Raw genomic sequence first — 15,328 nt, forward strand, 5'->3', positions numbered from 1 at the left:
GGCTCAGCCCGAGGCCCCAAAAGCCTCATAATACCTGTCTGCTGAGCTCCTAGTGACACTTTCATTAAATATTCCCCCCATCTCCTGTGTGCAAACGCAGGAGGTGGCCAGGACACCTTACCAAAGCATATTTGCTTGGACACTGTTTCTGAATTTTCTATAAAGTAAAGGTATAATACCTTTCTGTGTTTCTGAAAGGAAAGCATTTACACGTGTATGAAGTCATATGTTCCAGGGAGCTTGAGCTTCCTCTGCCAAATCCGATCCCCGAGGACGTGATCCTCTCTCCTCTTTCCCAAGGGTAGAAGTTCTCCCAGTGTTGTCCTCAGAGAGGCATTCCACAGTTCAGTTGAGGAACCTTCTTCCTCTTTCTGCTTGGACCCTCTTCACAGCCCAGGCTGCTTTGTCAGAGGAAGAGATGGTTTACAGATCTCCTAGGCTGGAAGAGAACAGCCTGTGACATCCAGGGAAGCCTCTGTGGCTGGTGCTTAAAAAGGGAGCACAAGGCAGGCAAATCACCAGGGGAGGGACCTTTCCTTGAAGGCTTACTGAGTGTCCACCCCCTAGTGTCAGCTAGAACCCTCCAAAGCACGCCCTCTCCGTGCCCCAGGCACTGCCCATCTGCCCTGTCCTGAGATGGGCAGCTGTGTGCTTGCTGCTGCTGGCCATCACCCCTCAGGCCACAGAGCGAGTGGACATTGGAGCCTCCTCCGAGGATGGGGGAGAAGGGAGCTCTGTGAGGTTCTCGGGGACCCTCACACCCCAATAAATGAGGATGGGACCACAGAGCCAGCAAATCAGACTTGACAAAGCACTTTCAGAGTGTAATTATCCCTGCTAAACAGGGTTTTCTGATAACCCAGTTTTCTTTCTTTTTGAATATAAAAATCATTTTTAACTTTATTTAGCATCTATCATTTTACACAGAAGCTCTTGAGTTCGATTCTGCCAAACAGGAGTATAGAACCACAATCATTCCTCTCCATCCCACAAAACAGGCCTGCGGGATAAGGCAGAGAGCAGAATCTGTGCCTGCCACTTTTCTTCTCTGTGGGCAGACGACCACGTCTAAAGAGAATGTTCCTTCTAGATGCCCTGTGGTTAGGGTATTTTGCAGGAAATTGTGCAAGCAAAACCAGAGGTGAATGTGAGTGCAAAAGTATTATATTTGAGGCCCAGAAAAGGCTGATTTCAAAATTTTAAGGGCAGGTACCCATTCTGCGAAATGTGAAGCTTGTGGTGTGAGAATCTGTGCCTGCTGAGTGGCTTCTGGGTAACTTAAAGAGAAGGTGAGGCTGGAGCCACTTAGTTTAAGGGAAATCGTCTCCTCGAGAGGTGCATGTCCTATACCGTAGCCACTTGAGTTCATTGAAATTTAAATTGTAATAATTAAACTTAAATGAACAATTTTGTTCCTCGGCCTCATGAGCCACCTGTGGCTAGTGGCTTCCGTCCAGGAATGCAGAGAGAACATGCCATCATCGCAGAGAGTTTATTGGCCAGCACTGCTCTGGAACTTTCGTGCTTTCTGCTATTTGTTTTGATATTTTTTATGCCACTTTCTCTATTTGCACCCCAAACCCTGGTTTCCCATGACACTTTGATCTTACCTACTGCAGCTGTGCCAAAAGCGGTGGTTGGGAATAAAATCTCCACAGTTGGTAGAAGATTACCATTTACTGTTGATTTTCAAAAAAAAAGTAAGCCTGAGGACTCTGTATTTGCATTGAATGTTGTGCCTAGCTCCGATAAATAGAAAGGACTATCATTATACCTTCTGTAGAAGGCAGGTGGGGCCCAGCCATGCCCACCCCTAACCCGGGGACAATTTTGTAGACCTCTGAGGACGGCTCCATCACACACCTTCGAAAACCACCACCTTATGCCATGCAGCAGCTCCCTTAAGAGAACCCAGATCAAGGGCAAATGTGTTTCCTCCTGTCCCAGAGTCTGGCCCATTTGCTGGCCTCTGGTTTGAACATGGGCAGGTGCATGCATCCAGAGGTACGCCCTTATTCCTGCCTCCGCTTTCTCCATTCCAGCCATGCTGAGTCCCCTCCCTGCACAGCAGGTTGAAGGTGCAGGCTTCTGCTGGCCAGGCCCTGCCTCTGGCTGTGGCCACCGATCCCCCACGGAAAGACAGACAACCATAGCAGGCCTCCTTGGGCTTGCAGCTTAGTGTGCATCCGGCTGCAGAAGCGCCAGGCTTCAGAGTACGATACATTTGCCTTACAGTCCCCCACCTGTGAGTGTGCTGCCCGCCACTCTGAGAGGTTGCCAAATGTCACTTCTTCACCTTAAAATATGAAGCTGTGTTTTTTTTCAGATCCTCATAGCATATACTCATAGCTAGATGAATTCTGCTTAGTGAAAGTGTGTGTGTGAAGTTTGTCCACACGTAAGTGAGTCTCTGACAGCACAGCTAACATGCTTCCACCTAAACACAACCCTGCAATAATGGGCTGACGTATTGGAAGGCACATGGTTAGAGTTACTGCCAAATCCATAAGTCCACACGGCCAAGAAACTTCTATTCAGCATGATTACATTTTAAGCACCAGGTATACAGAAATAAATGGACACTGAACTGTCAGCAGATAGGGCACAGTTGAAATAGGGGCTCTGAGGCTCAAGTCCCAGGTAAGTGTGAAATGGGAACGGTGGGTGCCAAAGTTCTACCAGGGCACCCCCCCCCCCCAGGTCTTTGGGCACATGAGGGAGGCCCCTGAGTCTTTAAGGACAAGTCCCCAGCAGAGGAGAGAGGAGGACATACCAGACTGAAAAGAGAAGGTGTATTCTATGAGACCCAACATAGAAATCACGTAAAGCCCTGGGGAATGGAATGTCTGAGTGACTCCCAAGTGCACCTCTGTGGTTTCAGGGATGCTGTCAGTTTAGATAGGAAGTCAGCTTTCATCTCTGCCCAGCTCAAAAGAATGACAAAAGGAGGAATGTCTTATCACCCTTCAGGGCGAATATCAAAGAGAAATACCATTCCCCAAAGATAAAACAGGATTAAATGCAGAATTTTTTTTTCCCAATGACATGAAGTCCTGACCCCTGCCTGAACTCTTTTGGGTCGTCTTGCGCAACTCCTTGAGCCAGGAATCCAGAGGAGATGCACACCTCTCCAGCATGGGATTCTCCCTTCTTGTGTCATGAGAGGTTCCAGTGCAGCGACCAGGAAGATGTATGCTGGGTGTAGCCTCAAGCCTGCTGCCTCCCCGCTTTGAACAAACAAGGTCCTCAGCAATGCCTCTAGGAAAGGAATCAACTTGAATTGCCCCACCTAATTACTTTTCTGATAGATAGGCTTCAAAATTGGTCAAGTCCTCGATCGAGTTGAAACAGCTGAGTTCCTTGAACGTAGTTTTTTTTTTTCTTTTGTGCATGGGCAGGCACTGGGAATCGAACCCAGGTCTCCAGCACAGCAGGCAAGGACTCTGCCACTGAGCCTTGAACGTAGTAATTTGATGGCAGTAGTTTAAGGCTTTCGTGTCATAAATTCAATTGGCTTTTTCATGTTATCACCTGAATCCCATCCTGCTCCCCAGCACTAGAAAGGTGACTGGTCAGGTTCACGGTGACTGGTGCCCCCCAACATCCAGGTCATACTTGGACTGAAGTCCCTACCAAGAACCAGCCAGGACGCCCCACAAACTCCAAATCCACTTGCACTTTGTTCTTGGAAAGAACAGAATTTCTACAAAGAGAAGGTGGCATGTTCTATCCTTTCTGAGTGTGGGCAGATCCACGTGCTATTTATTTAATCACTCATTACCTTTAGAGCCCCTGCCAGGGGCAAGTTCTGTGCTCAGATCTCTGGGCATCGGATGTGGACATCCCTTGGGGAAATTCACCATGAAATTCATTATAGAAAACACGCAATGTTGCCTCCTTTGACCACAGTGAAGCACTACAGTGTCAGTTCTTAAAATGCAGGTAGAAACCAATTACAATGTATTTGTTTTTCTCAGTCAAGGATAATCTCTGTACGAAGGTGTCCACATGCGTGATGACAAAGACCGTTCCCAGGTGTTTCTCATGTAAGATGTCTAGGTGTCACGTTGGTCCTTGTGGTGGCACGCTTGGTGTGGGTTTCACGCGTCGCTTACATGCCTGAACATTTCCTGAATAGAGTCAATGAGAATGGGTCATGCGTGAAGCCATGGATAAACACAAAGGCCATATACAGTGTCCTTACACTTGCCAAAAAGGAACACTATACAGTTAAAACCAACTTTAAAGCTTAAAAAATGATGAAGACTCGTGGGATCAAGGGTCCCGACTGAAACTGCCATGCCAGATTGTACACCTGACATAGGGAGTCTCCACCAGTCAACTTTACCTTGTCTTCAGAAGGAAAAAAGTTGACTAGATATTTTCTTCCATTCACTTGTTTCTCATCTCATTTCAGAAAGTACTGGGAGAGCTTACATGTGTCTAACATGAGGAGGAGGTGATATAAATATGGTTGGTATTTTAACTTAGGTATGACCCCTCACTACTAGCTAGCAACCCAAAACATTGCATTAAGTATGAAAGTCCTGAGTCAACCTGAGTTCTTCCCTGTCATTCCTTGTCAAGCAATTGCTAGAGTGTTGACACAGCCAGATAAGGTAGCACTGTTTTTCCAACTGCGGTGCTAGATGTAGGAGCACTTGTTTTGCCAAGAATACTTCTTATCATCTAGCTCACAAGTCAAAACACAAAATGAACCAGTGACCATTATGTCTATGACTATTGACCGAGATTAAGTTAAAGCCCCCCGTACTGTAATGGGGAGGGCTCCAGTGTGGTCTGGTGTGGTCACAGGGCCATTTCACTGTCCTGTGGCATGCCTCAGTGTGCCAGGGTCTATCTTCATCCCCCTTGGCCCCTACACTGGCACTGAGGTGGAAAATGCAGAGATGTGCCAGAGAATTTAGCTTCAGTCAGCACTCCCTCCATAGCGAAGTTTCCGTACCACTGGACTGGGTTTTCCTATGGCAAAAGGGTCTTCATGCTAGAGGTAAAGGCCACGGACTTGCATTGCCTGGTCTACACAGACCTCACATTTTTAGGGGTGAGTGAGAATAATTGAGCCTCCTGGGCCACTGGCTTCCCAAGAATGAGTTCTTTTCAGTTTGACCCAGGCACAACCTCCACGGACAAACACAGATAGGAAGTTTCTCATTATTCACTTTTGTAAAAAGGAAAAAAAGTACAAGCTTACATAAGAGCTCTCCAAAAGTCTGTGACTTAATTACACAAAAAGAACATGGATTTTTAAAATATGACTTTTATTAGCTGAGTAAAGGGGCCTAGGACACATCTCCAGGGTTTTTCCTACAGTCCACCTTGGCACCTTCCAGCTCGGTGGTTTTCTTCTGAAGGTAGTTTTAATGCTCCTGAAAACACAAGGAGAAAAATTGTAAAACCCAAAGTCACCTAAAAGCAAGCCAATCTGCAAATTCAGACAGAAACAATTTCATAGGAGAGTTTGTTCATGTCCTGGTAATATCAGCTACCCAGAAGACCCAAGGCAGGTGTAAGGTCTTCCTAGCTTTGAAGGCCCTTCCAACCACTAGTCTTTGCACCAAAAATGGCATATTCTCTGGACAAATGGCAAAAGGGTTTGAATTTTATCCATGGCTTCCTCTCAAAACCAGATCATGTCCCTCTGATTGGATTTCTCCTGCCTGATGGCAGAGACTAGAATGGAATTATTAAAAAAGATAAAGTCTGGCTACCTTACCTAAAATGTGACTCTATCCATCTTATAGTAAAGCCTCCCTTTTCATCATATTTCATCCCAATCAATGTGGTGATGTCTGGTGTCTGCATCTTGGGACCTCTGGCATGAGGGATGTCATGGTGCTTTGGTGACAGGATTCTCTCCTTCTGGCCACTATTCCCATCAACCTCAGGGTGGGCTTGAGCTCTGGGTTAGATTAAGGGCCATTGGAAAGAAGACAGTGAGTTAAAGATTTTGTTGGCTTCATGACACAGTGCATGCATTTCAATTTGGGGACTTCCCCTCTAGCTAGTCCCCTCTGTAGTATGACTAGAGAAGCTCATCTAGGAAGACAGGTCAACAGAACACATCCACCACACTGCCTGTCCTTCAGAGCCCACCTCAGAGAGGGAGGATGAGCTCCACTTAAAGTTCTGCCTCTGCCCTGAGCCTCTTGTTGGTCATCAGCATCTCCATCCACGGGTTCAAGAGAAAGGGAGAGAAGCAAATGCCTTTTCAGTTTTGCTGCTTGGGTGAGAGTTAAGTTTAAAAGTTAGAAGTGGTGACCATGCATCTCTTGCAAATGTACCTTGCCCTGGGAAGTGGGAAATCAACAAAGCTGAGCCTGGGCAGATCTGTCTGTTGCGTGAGATTCTCTAGCCTGGTGATACTAACACCAAGGAGAAAGATGCCACTTAACAGCAACTTCTTTCAGAAAATGAGTCCATTCCACAAGCAGATCCTGTTTTGTGGTGTACATTAGATTCTGCTGAAGAAAAGGTTTTAATCACTTAAACTCCGGGAAATTTTTGGTTTGGTTTTTGATACTTTACTGTCTTATATGCCTGGAATTACTGCATACCCAATAATTTTTCGAGGCATGTAGGAAGAATGGACTTCTCCTGAGAGAAATATATTGTATAAGATTTAGTGATTGTATAAGATATTTCTTGTGGCCTAACTTTTTAAGTAAGGAATTATTCCTAGAGCAAAGAAGATTTTCTGAATGGCTTGTTCTCACCCTATAAGAGTTGGGCAGTGCAGAGGCTGTTTGCAGGCAGGACTGCTGGGGCAAGTGAACTATTGGTGTCAGAAGCAGATGGGTCATCCTGGGGGACCACGATGCAGCAACTCAAGTCATCCTGCCTGGGAATCAGGGTTGATCAAGATGCAAAGATTAGGCAACTGCTCTCTTCCAACCAGACCATGTTTTCATCTGTGGAGTATCCCTAAACATCAAAAAGAGTGTTTATTTGTAAAAGTCTGAAGCTGGGTCTAACATGACACTGCCAAGGCATTTGTTTTCAAAACAGAAAGATGCTATTAAATGTTCGGTGCAGGATGGCTGATGGAACACAAGCACTGAGCTCCTCATCTTCCCAAGATCACCTTGAAATGAATGAAAAGTATATTTTAATGGGTCCAGGATGAACGAGGATATCGCAGGTGGAAATCCATACGAGTATATATCAGAAAGTCCATAGGTATGCTGCAAGTAAAAGCATATATACACAGGCAGTGTAACGGTGGCTCAGTGGCAGAAATCTTGCCTGCTATGGTGAAGACCCATGTTCAATTCCCAGAGCTTCCCCTACACAACGCAGCCCCTAATCTCAGTGATTCTGAATGAAGAAAATTATAAGAATAAAAGTGAAAATAATGAATTAGAAAACATGAAAATGATAGAACTAATAAGAAAATCCAAAAGCTAGATATTTAAAGAAATTAGCAATAAAACAGTGCCACTGTTAACTCATCTAATCAACAAAAGGGGGATAGAAAAGTACAAATATTAAAAATAATAAAGAATGGGGAAATAAAGTATAGAAAGGAAATTGATAAACCACAAAAGATTACTTTGCTCAACTCTGTAAATAAGTTTATAACCTGGTTAGAATAGTGATAAAAGAATAAATTTTCACCTGTTAATCCAGAAAAAAATAGAAAATCAGCTCAGAGAAATTATCATAGAAGAAGCATGGAAATGTTTAAAGAACTTATTGGAAAACTGTACCTAATGCTTTTAAGGAACATATAATTCCAAGGCTATGTAGACTGATCCATAACAGAAGGTGAAGTAAAACTTCCACATACTTTTGATTAAAGCACAAGCAATCTCAGTACCAAAACCCAAATCCAAACAATCTCAATACCAAAACCCAATCTGACAAAGATAGCTTACAAAAAAAATGACAGTTATAGACTGTTCTTACTTAGGAATATTGATACAAAAATTCTATATATAATATTAGCAAGAGGAATTCAACAGCCTATTAGGATAATATACTGTGACCAAGTAAGTTTTGTTCAGGGACTGTGAAGGTGGTTCAGTATTAGAATATGTATCATTATAATGTTAATAGATCGAAACTGAAATAGTCATGTGCTTAAATGCCCAAAAAGCATGTGCTGAAATTCAGATTATGTTCTTAATAATACTCTTATTATGAGAAGAAGTGCATACTTCTTTAATAGGATTGTATTATTTGTAATGTAAACCATATTTTATATGAGATATTATTATATAGTGCATTCTGTATTTATATATAAATGACCCTAAACCCATAATATATGCAATTGGGAACCACTGTAAGCATTTCTGTTATAATCAGAAACTAAACAAAGTTGTGTATTCTCATCACTAATATTTATCATTTTTCTGGTGGTATTCACCAATGTAATTGGAAAGGAAAAATAAATAAGACCATAATCATTTGAAAAGAGTAAAATCATTGTTATGGCAGATGTTATTGCTGTCATCATCATCATTATTATAGATCTGGAAAAAACAAGAGAATTATCTGTAAAACTATTATAAATTATAAGAAGATTCAATAAATTGGCTGGGTACAAAATTAATATACAAGGATCAGTATCTCTTAAAAATAAATTGGATAAAAATATACAAGAGATCTAACATTTTAATTAGTTTCAGATGTCCACTAAATGATTCAAGGTATGTTCTTGTTTGGTTTTGTTTTTTTTAGGGCATTAAGTACCAATGTGTATCTGAAATATATTAAACTGGAATGTAAACAAATTTAATGATCAAACTACCATTCACTACATAAGGCACCACCTAAATTTTGAATTTAAATTTTAAATTTTAAATGACTTCTATAGAAAACTAAAAACACTCTTTGCTATTTTGCTGTAAACCAGGTTAAAAGGTATTCAGACATTTCTTAAAAATTAATGAGCTTTTCAGTAGTTTCTTCCTTTAAACTGAATGTAATCCATGAGTATGTGCATCTTACATATTTAAATAATTTTTGCAAACTTTCAGATATTTGGTGCTTATGTGTTAAATCACATTCAGCCTGTATAATTGACATTTAAAGTACTTCTGTTGATTCTATAAATTAAAAGAAAAGCTATTTTACAGTTCCAGGAATTATGAAATAAATGTTGCATTTTAAAAAATCCTGATAATAAAGTCTTGGTTTTGCATTTGCATTGTGAAAAATGGATAAATAAATAAATTAGAAGAAAGGATCCAATTCATAATAGAAGCGAACATCCAAACTTAGAATAAACGTACCATAAATTTTATAAGAACCGTATTAAAGAGTTCCTTGAGAAACACAAAGGAAGACTTGAAGAAAATTAAACAATACCCCTTACTTATATATAAAGATTTTATATCATAAAGATGTTAATTCTCCCTAAAATAATCTACACAACCAATAAAAATTTAAAAGAAGATTTTTAGACTCAGCAAATTAATTTTAAATATTCTATGAAAAATAGACTGAAAACAAAAGCAGTCAGGAAAATTTTTAAAAAGAAGAGTGATAAAAGTGAATTACTCCTACCATATCAAAATATATTATAAGGCCACAGTATTTAAAGCAAAATGGCACTACTTTAGTAAAAGACTGAAATGGGGAGTACAAGGATAGTTCAGTGGTAGAATTCTTGCCTGCCAAGTGGGAGACCAGGTTCGATTCCCGGCCCATGCACTTTTCAAAAAACAAGCAAACAGTAGAAAGAAAAAACAAACAAACAAAAATTCGACAAATGGTGCTGCAATAACGGGATATTCACATGGAAAAAGAATGAAATGTGACCCTGCCATACAACATTTAAAAAAAAAAACCTGAAATGATGTTAATGGAAAAGAACAAAAGGTCTGCAAACAGACCCAAATACATACAAGATTTAGTTAATAAAAACTAGATTATTCAATAAATAGTTTCGGGATACCCAGAGAGTCATAATGAAAAAAAAAATGATATTGAATTTCTGTCCTATACCTTATACCAAAATGAATTCCAGATGAGGCCAAGTTTTAAATGTAAATATATATTTAAAAAACCCACCTGAGAGTTCATCTTCTGGGATTATGGCTAAGTAACGAAGTGACCTCCTGCTGTCCTGTGCTACACAGAACACACTCTAAGCCATTGTTGGTCTCAAAAGAGGTAGGGGAGGTCCCCAAAGACAGTGGCACCCGAGAGGGGTGGTTTGAAGGCAGATGCTAATGGTTGTCTACCCCCCCCCCCCATTAGGATCCTCCCAGCTCAGCCTGTCCCTCAGTAGGGCAAAAATGGTCCTAGGTCAGCGGTGTGCCTGGTTTCCAGCTTCAGAAATAATTCTTTCTGGAGGAAAAATTCCCCCATGTGCAATTCTCAAAGATTAGTATCAAACAATGAACTTATAAATTTAACCAAACAATCATTTTAGAGCCCCAAAGATGACAGATTATGGCATCATCAGGTGCAGAATGTAAAACAGTCCTTATAAAATGTTTAAAGGAAGAAGGGATGTTGTCACAAAGAAAAGTATGCACTGCCTGGGACAGGAGCCCACTTTCCAGGGGATGGGAAATGCGCTTTGGTTACATGACTATATACATTGGTCAAAGTTCATCCAATTGCACACTTAAATCTGGTGGATTTTATTGTTTATTAATTATACCACCATAAAGCTGATGTAAAAAGAAAACAAAAGGTGAACATAAAATAAGATTGTCAAGAAGTGAACAGATCAAAGTTTTTGAAAGATAGGACCTTTGTGAACAAACAAATTGATTTGTTGAAATAAAATTATGAGCAGACAAGCTAGCTTGTAGAAAGAGAAAAGGAAGTGGGAAACGTGAAAAAAAAAAGTTGAGATACAGAATAGCACATACATCCTAAAAGAATGTTGCGGAGGCAGTATTTGAAGAGATCAAGGGCTGAGAATCTCACAAAACAGATGAAAACCATGAACCCGCAGATCTGATCCAGAAAGCATGATAGTAATCCAAGCAGGACGAATCAAAAGACAGCCGTGCCTCAGGCCGTTGCAGTGAAACCTCAGAGCATCAAAGCCCACGGACAGACACCCCACTTAAGAGGGAATGATAGGGTGCCACGTGCCTTCTCAACATCGGTAAGGGAGGCGAGAAATCAGAGGATAAATATCTTTCAAATGTTAAAGGAAAATAACAGTGCATTTAGAATCAAATGCCACCCCCCCAAAAAACTCTCTCAAAACTAAGAGCAAAATAAAGACATTTCTAGACAAGCAGAGCATTTCCAATAACTGAGAAACCTCCATTAAAACAACTTCTAGTGGATTTAAGGAAGAAGGAAAACATATCACAAAGTCACAACAAGCCTGAATGCAGTTGAACTACTCTGAAGGCATGGTATTGTTTGGAAGGAAAGCAATTTGATCATCTTAATAGATTAAAAGATACATTTGGTTAACTTCAATACTTCACGTTAAAAATGCTTAATGAATAAAAGAGAACTTCCTTAACCTGATAAATGATACATATCAAATCCCCACAGCAAACATCATTTTCAGTGGAAAAACTAATCAACATCATGAATAAGACAAGGATGCTCACAATTTTATTTTACACACCATATGGTTTTCGAAGTGCCAACCAGAATAGTGAAACAATAAGAAGAAATTAGCGGTGTAAAGATTGGAAATGGATAACTAAAATTGTCTTCTTTGCAGATGATTTGCAGGTGATGCAGTTAGCTACATAGAAGCCCCACCAACATATACAAATTATTAGAAATTATAAGCGTGTTTGACAAGGAGGTTGGTATTAGTGTGTGTATATATATACACTATATATATGTACTATATGTTATGTTATATAGATGTTATACCTTTTATGATCAATATGCTTTCTGCTATATCCTTTTATAACTTGCATTTTGTACCTTGGGCATAGACTGCCTAGTGGGATTCTAATTATTTTAAAGGTATCCTGATCTATTAAAAGCAAATTTAATATCCAATTCAAAAAAATGATGCATATGTTTAAATGCATAGAGAGATGATGTGTGCATATTTATAAGCATAAAGAGATGCTGGAAATCATGGTCACCAACATATTACTTTCTCAGGGGTAGTTTTCTTTGTGTGGTGGAGTGTTTCCTCCCTTATGTTATTTGAATTGTTTTTAAATAATAATCATGTACCATTTTTATAATAAAAATAGTCATCTTCTTGTAAGAAAATGAATAAACCCCTCAAAGTAGATATTTCCATAATCACTGGGAGGTTGGGCCAGAAATCTCTAATTTAAAAAAAAACTCCCTTGCTGATTCTGATTATCACATTTGGGAACCACAGGGATAGGATTCATAATCTAGTTTGAGATCATCACTGAATTGCTAATGCAAGCACATGATTCCCTGGTCTAAACCCCAAATGAAAACCAAAACAAAATGCTTACCAGCCTGCATTTCACCATAATACTGGGCTCATTTATCAACATAACTGCCGGATCAACCAAGCATCTGCCACTGCCGGCTTCCTCCCCACCGCATTTGTTCCCTCCCCGAGTCTTCACTGCCCGCCTGCTGTGCTGAGCATTGTGCGGGGGCTCAGAAAACGGGCAGAGGAAGGCCTTGGCCCCAGAGGGCCTCCGCCTCTTATAAAACATCAAGGAAATGGGCAAAACTGTACACTGTAATTCTGTAACCAAAATTGGTTCAGAAATGCCCAGAGGGAAGTGGACATAGATGTCAGAGCGTGGTGTCTTAAGACAACCATTTCGTCATGGGAAGTTGCTTGGCATCTGCTTTCAGATTCATAGAAAGTTCAAAATGTAGCAAAGAGCAAAGGACCCTCCCGTAGATGAATGAAGGCACCCTTCTCCCCCACTCCAGGCAGGTACCGGAGAATTTGATGCACGTGGAACTCTCTAGAAGGTGGGCAGCCAGGAGGTCTGGGCATGGAAAAAAGATGTCCTCCTTGTTAGTTCGCCTTTTGAATTCCTCAGAGCCGAACCAGCCTGTAGTTTCTAAACCACCATGGAGGGCATGGTGAGGGAGATGTGGGAGGGGGTCTGCCTGGGCCTCTGGCGGAGGGCGGAGGTGTGGTTCACCTGTGTGATCTTGTCACTGCAGGTTACATCGAAGCTGCGATCATTCCTGCTGGAGCTCGGAGGATTCGCGTGGTGGAGGATAAACCTGCCCACAGTTTTCTGGGTAAAAGCCACAATTTGGTAAAAGACTTGGCTCACAATGTATTTTCTGAGAAGTCATCGTGACATTCTCAGGCTGGTAATTCGGTTCTGCAGCATTCTCTCTGATTATCATTTACACCTGTGTTGTAATTGTGCCGCAGTTAAGTACTCAACATGGACCAAACAGTGTTGTCATACGTGGCGGAAGTACAGCCACCCCCAAAGTGGGGGGTGTAGTGGGGGGCGGGGGACACCAGCTTTGGGCGGGAAGGAATGTGACAGAGCAAAGGAAGTTCACTTTGCTTTCTGAAAAAAAACTGGGGAAAGAGTAAGTCCCCCAGAGTAACGCCAGGCAGCCTTTGCCTGAGCAGCCTGGGTCCCTTAGCTTCACTTGCAGGAAGCTCTTATGGGCTCTTAGTGGTTTTGGGGATGCCCACTTAGCTGGAAAAAGAGCAACTGCCCTAAATCTAACAGAAAAAAATTGATTTTCATGAAGCCCTTTGTGGCCCAGATTCCTGCTGGTCACCTGTGTTGATTCCAGACATGAATCCTTCGGTCTTCCTGGACAAGGGTTTGGGTCCATTCCACACCCATCTTCATCGCCTTAGAACCATGCTCAGTGCCTGAAAAGAATCGTTCAGCTCAACCCCTTCTTAGCCACAGAAGACCCTCTGAGAGTGTCCCAAGCTTCACTTCCAACCTCCCAACTGACCCTAGCACAGTCCAACCTGGTATTCAGGCACCAGGTCAGCTGGGATGCTGGGCTCAATGCCAAGTGTTCTTCATGCAGGTGGGAAGAAGCAAACACTGCCCTGGGAGGCAGCCAGGGGTTCCCAAGTCACCAGGATGGAGCCCCTCACCCAGCCTTTATCCTTCGGCCGGTCTTCAACCTGTGTCCCTGTGCCGGACTAAACTTCCCCTTGGAGGTGGCCGATCTCCTAACCAGGTGCCCCTCTCCTGAGATTCTTTCATATTATAATCTCTCAGTCGATGTTGCAGGGTGCTATCAAAGATGGGGGAAAAAAAGCATTAGACATGATCTCTGGTTGCAAATTTAAGAAGTCACTTGGACTAAACTGAAGTTACCCCCAAAACCCTTTATTTCAACGTTTACCACTGATTTTTTTAAAAAGTTACCACTTTTCATATCCCTGCCTTTGTAGACCACACAAAAGAATCCAAGTCTCTTGTTGAAATAAGTCTCTGTGCTCAGGAAACACATAGTCTTAACAAGACAGACATGAAACAAATCTCAAATAGCCATATTTACAATGAAGAACACGATCTTATTATATAAGAGTTAAGAAACACTCAGAGAAACTAAGGCACTCCTTGCACACCTGCCTTGGGAAAAGGTGGGAGCAGGGGAAGCTCTTGCTTCCCAACCCGCACATGGGGCTCATGGCACCCCAGCTCTCTGTGGGTCCCCGTGTCCACAGCGTTCTCACTTTGCTGCCACCCACTCTTCCCCCTCGGGACTGAGCAGCCAGCCCATCTGGACCTTTTGTCCCCAGTTGTCCCAGGCTTTGCTCTACAACTGGAATAACGCTTCTCCGTGCTTTCTAAGACAAGGCCTTGTGCAGCTACTGACAGCTTCTCGGGGGTGCCAGGCTCTTTACTAAGTCATCAAAGAGTCTTCCTCCTTACCCCCAACCCACCCACCCACCTGAGGAAATTGGGACAACCTCAGTAGTGCTCGATTAGAAGGCCCATCACCCAATGTCACACCCAGAAGTCATCCATCCTGATGGATACGTTTGCCCTCCCCTGCCTTGGCGTGAAGTTTCTGCTCCCCAGGAGCACTGGGCCTCCATGGGACACTGAGGGAGCCATTGATGCCTTATCTTACTCAAAAATCATAATCCCTGTATTTCAAGACCTGGTTAAGTTTCAAGTTTGACTTATTGGCAGCAGGTGCCCCTGCATATAATTCTGGCTTATGAGATTTCCCAATCCAGCCCCAGCCCTAGGGATTTGACTAGAATGGAAATTTTATCACCACCTTTCAGTGGCAGTATAAGAATGACAAAAGAGAATAGAATTCTTTAGATCACTCTTCAACTTGTAATTCCTGTAGTAAAAATGAACTTTTCACTGAAACACATTTTTGGGCCAATCAAGCAATAGTGGCTGGTGTCCAGAGGAACTCCCTCTCATGCTTTTCCCTTCGGGCTCCCAAAGCTTAAAGGCCA

At 42.1% G+C, this 15,328-nt stretch overlaps 1 protein-coding gene across 2 annotated transcripts in view; it reads left to right on the forward strand.

Moving 5' to 3' along the window:
• Positions 1-15,328, forward strand: part of ADAMTS17 (ADAM metallopeptidase with thrombospondin type 1 motif 17) — a 345,591-nt gene that overhangs the window by 259,453 nt on the left and 70,810 nt on the right. Inside the window, exons 16-17 of one of the 2 annotated variants that reach the window (XM_077124036.1) lie at positions 3,978-4,046; positions 13,078-13,158. In XM_077124036.1, coding sequence (XP_076980151.1) covers positions 3,978-4,046; positions 13,078-13,158 — 150 coding nt within the window. The remainder of the gene's footprint in view (positions 1-3,977; positions 4,047-13,077; positions 13,159-15,328) is intronic. The other variant, XM_077124037.1, reaches the window with a different exon arrangement.

The sequence above is a fragment of the Tamandua tetradactyla genome, chromosome 12 (genome assembly GCF_023851605.1).
Source record: "Tamandua tetradactyla isolate mTamTet1 chromosome 12, mTamTet1.pri, whole genome shotgun sequence".
Taxonomy (NCBI): domain Eukaryota; kingdom Metazoa; phylum Chordata; class Mammalia; order Pilosa; family Myrmecophagidae; genus Tamandua; species Tamandua tetradactyla.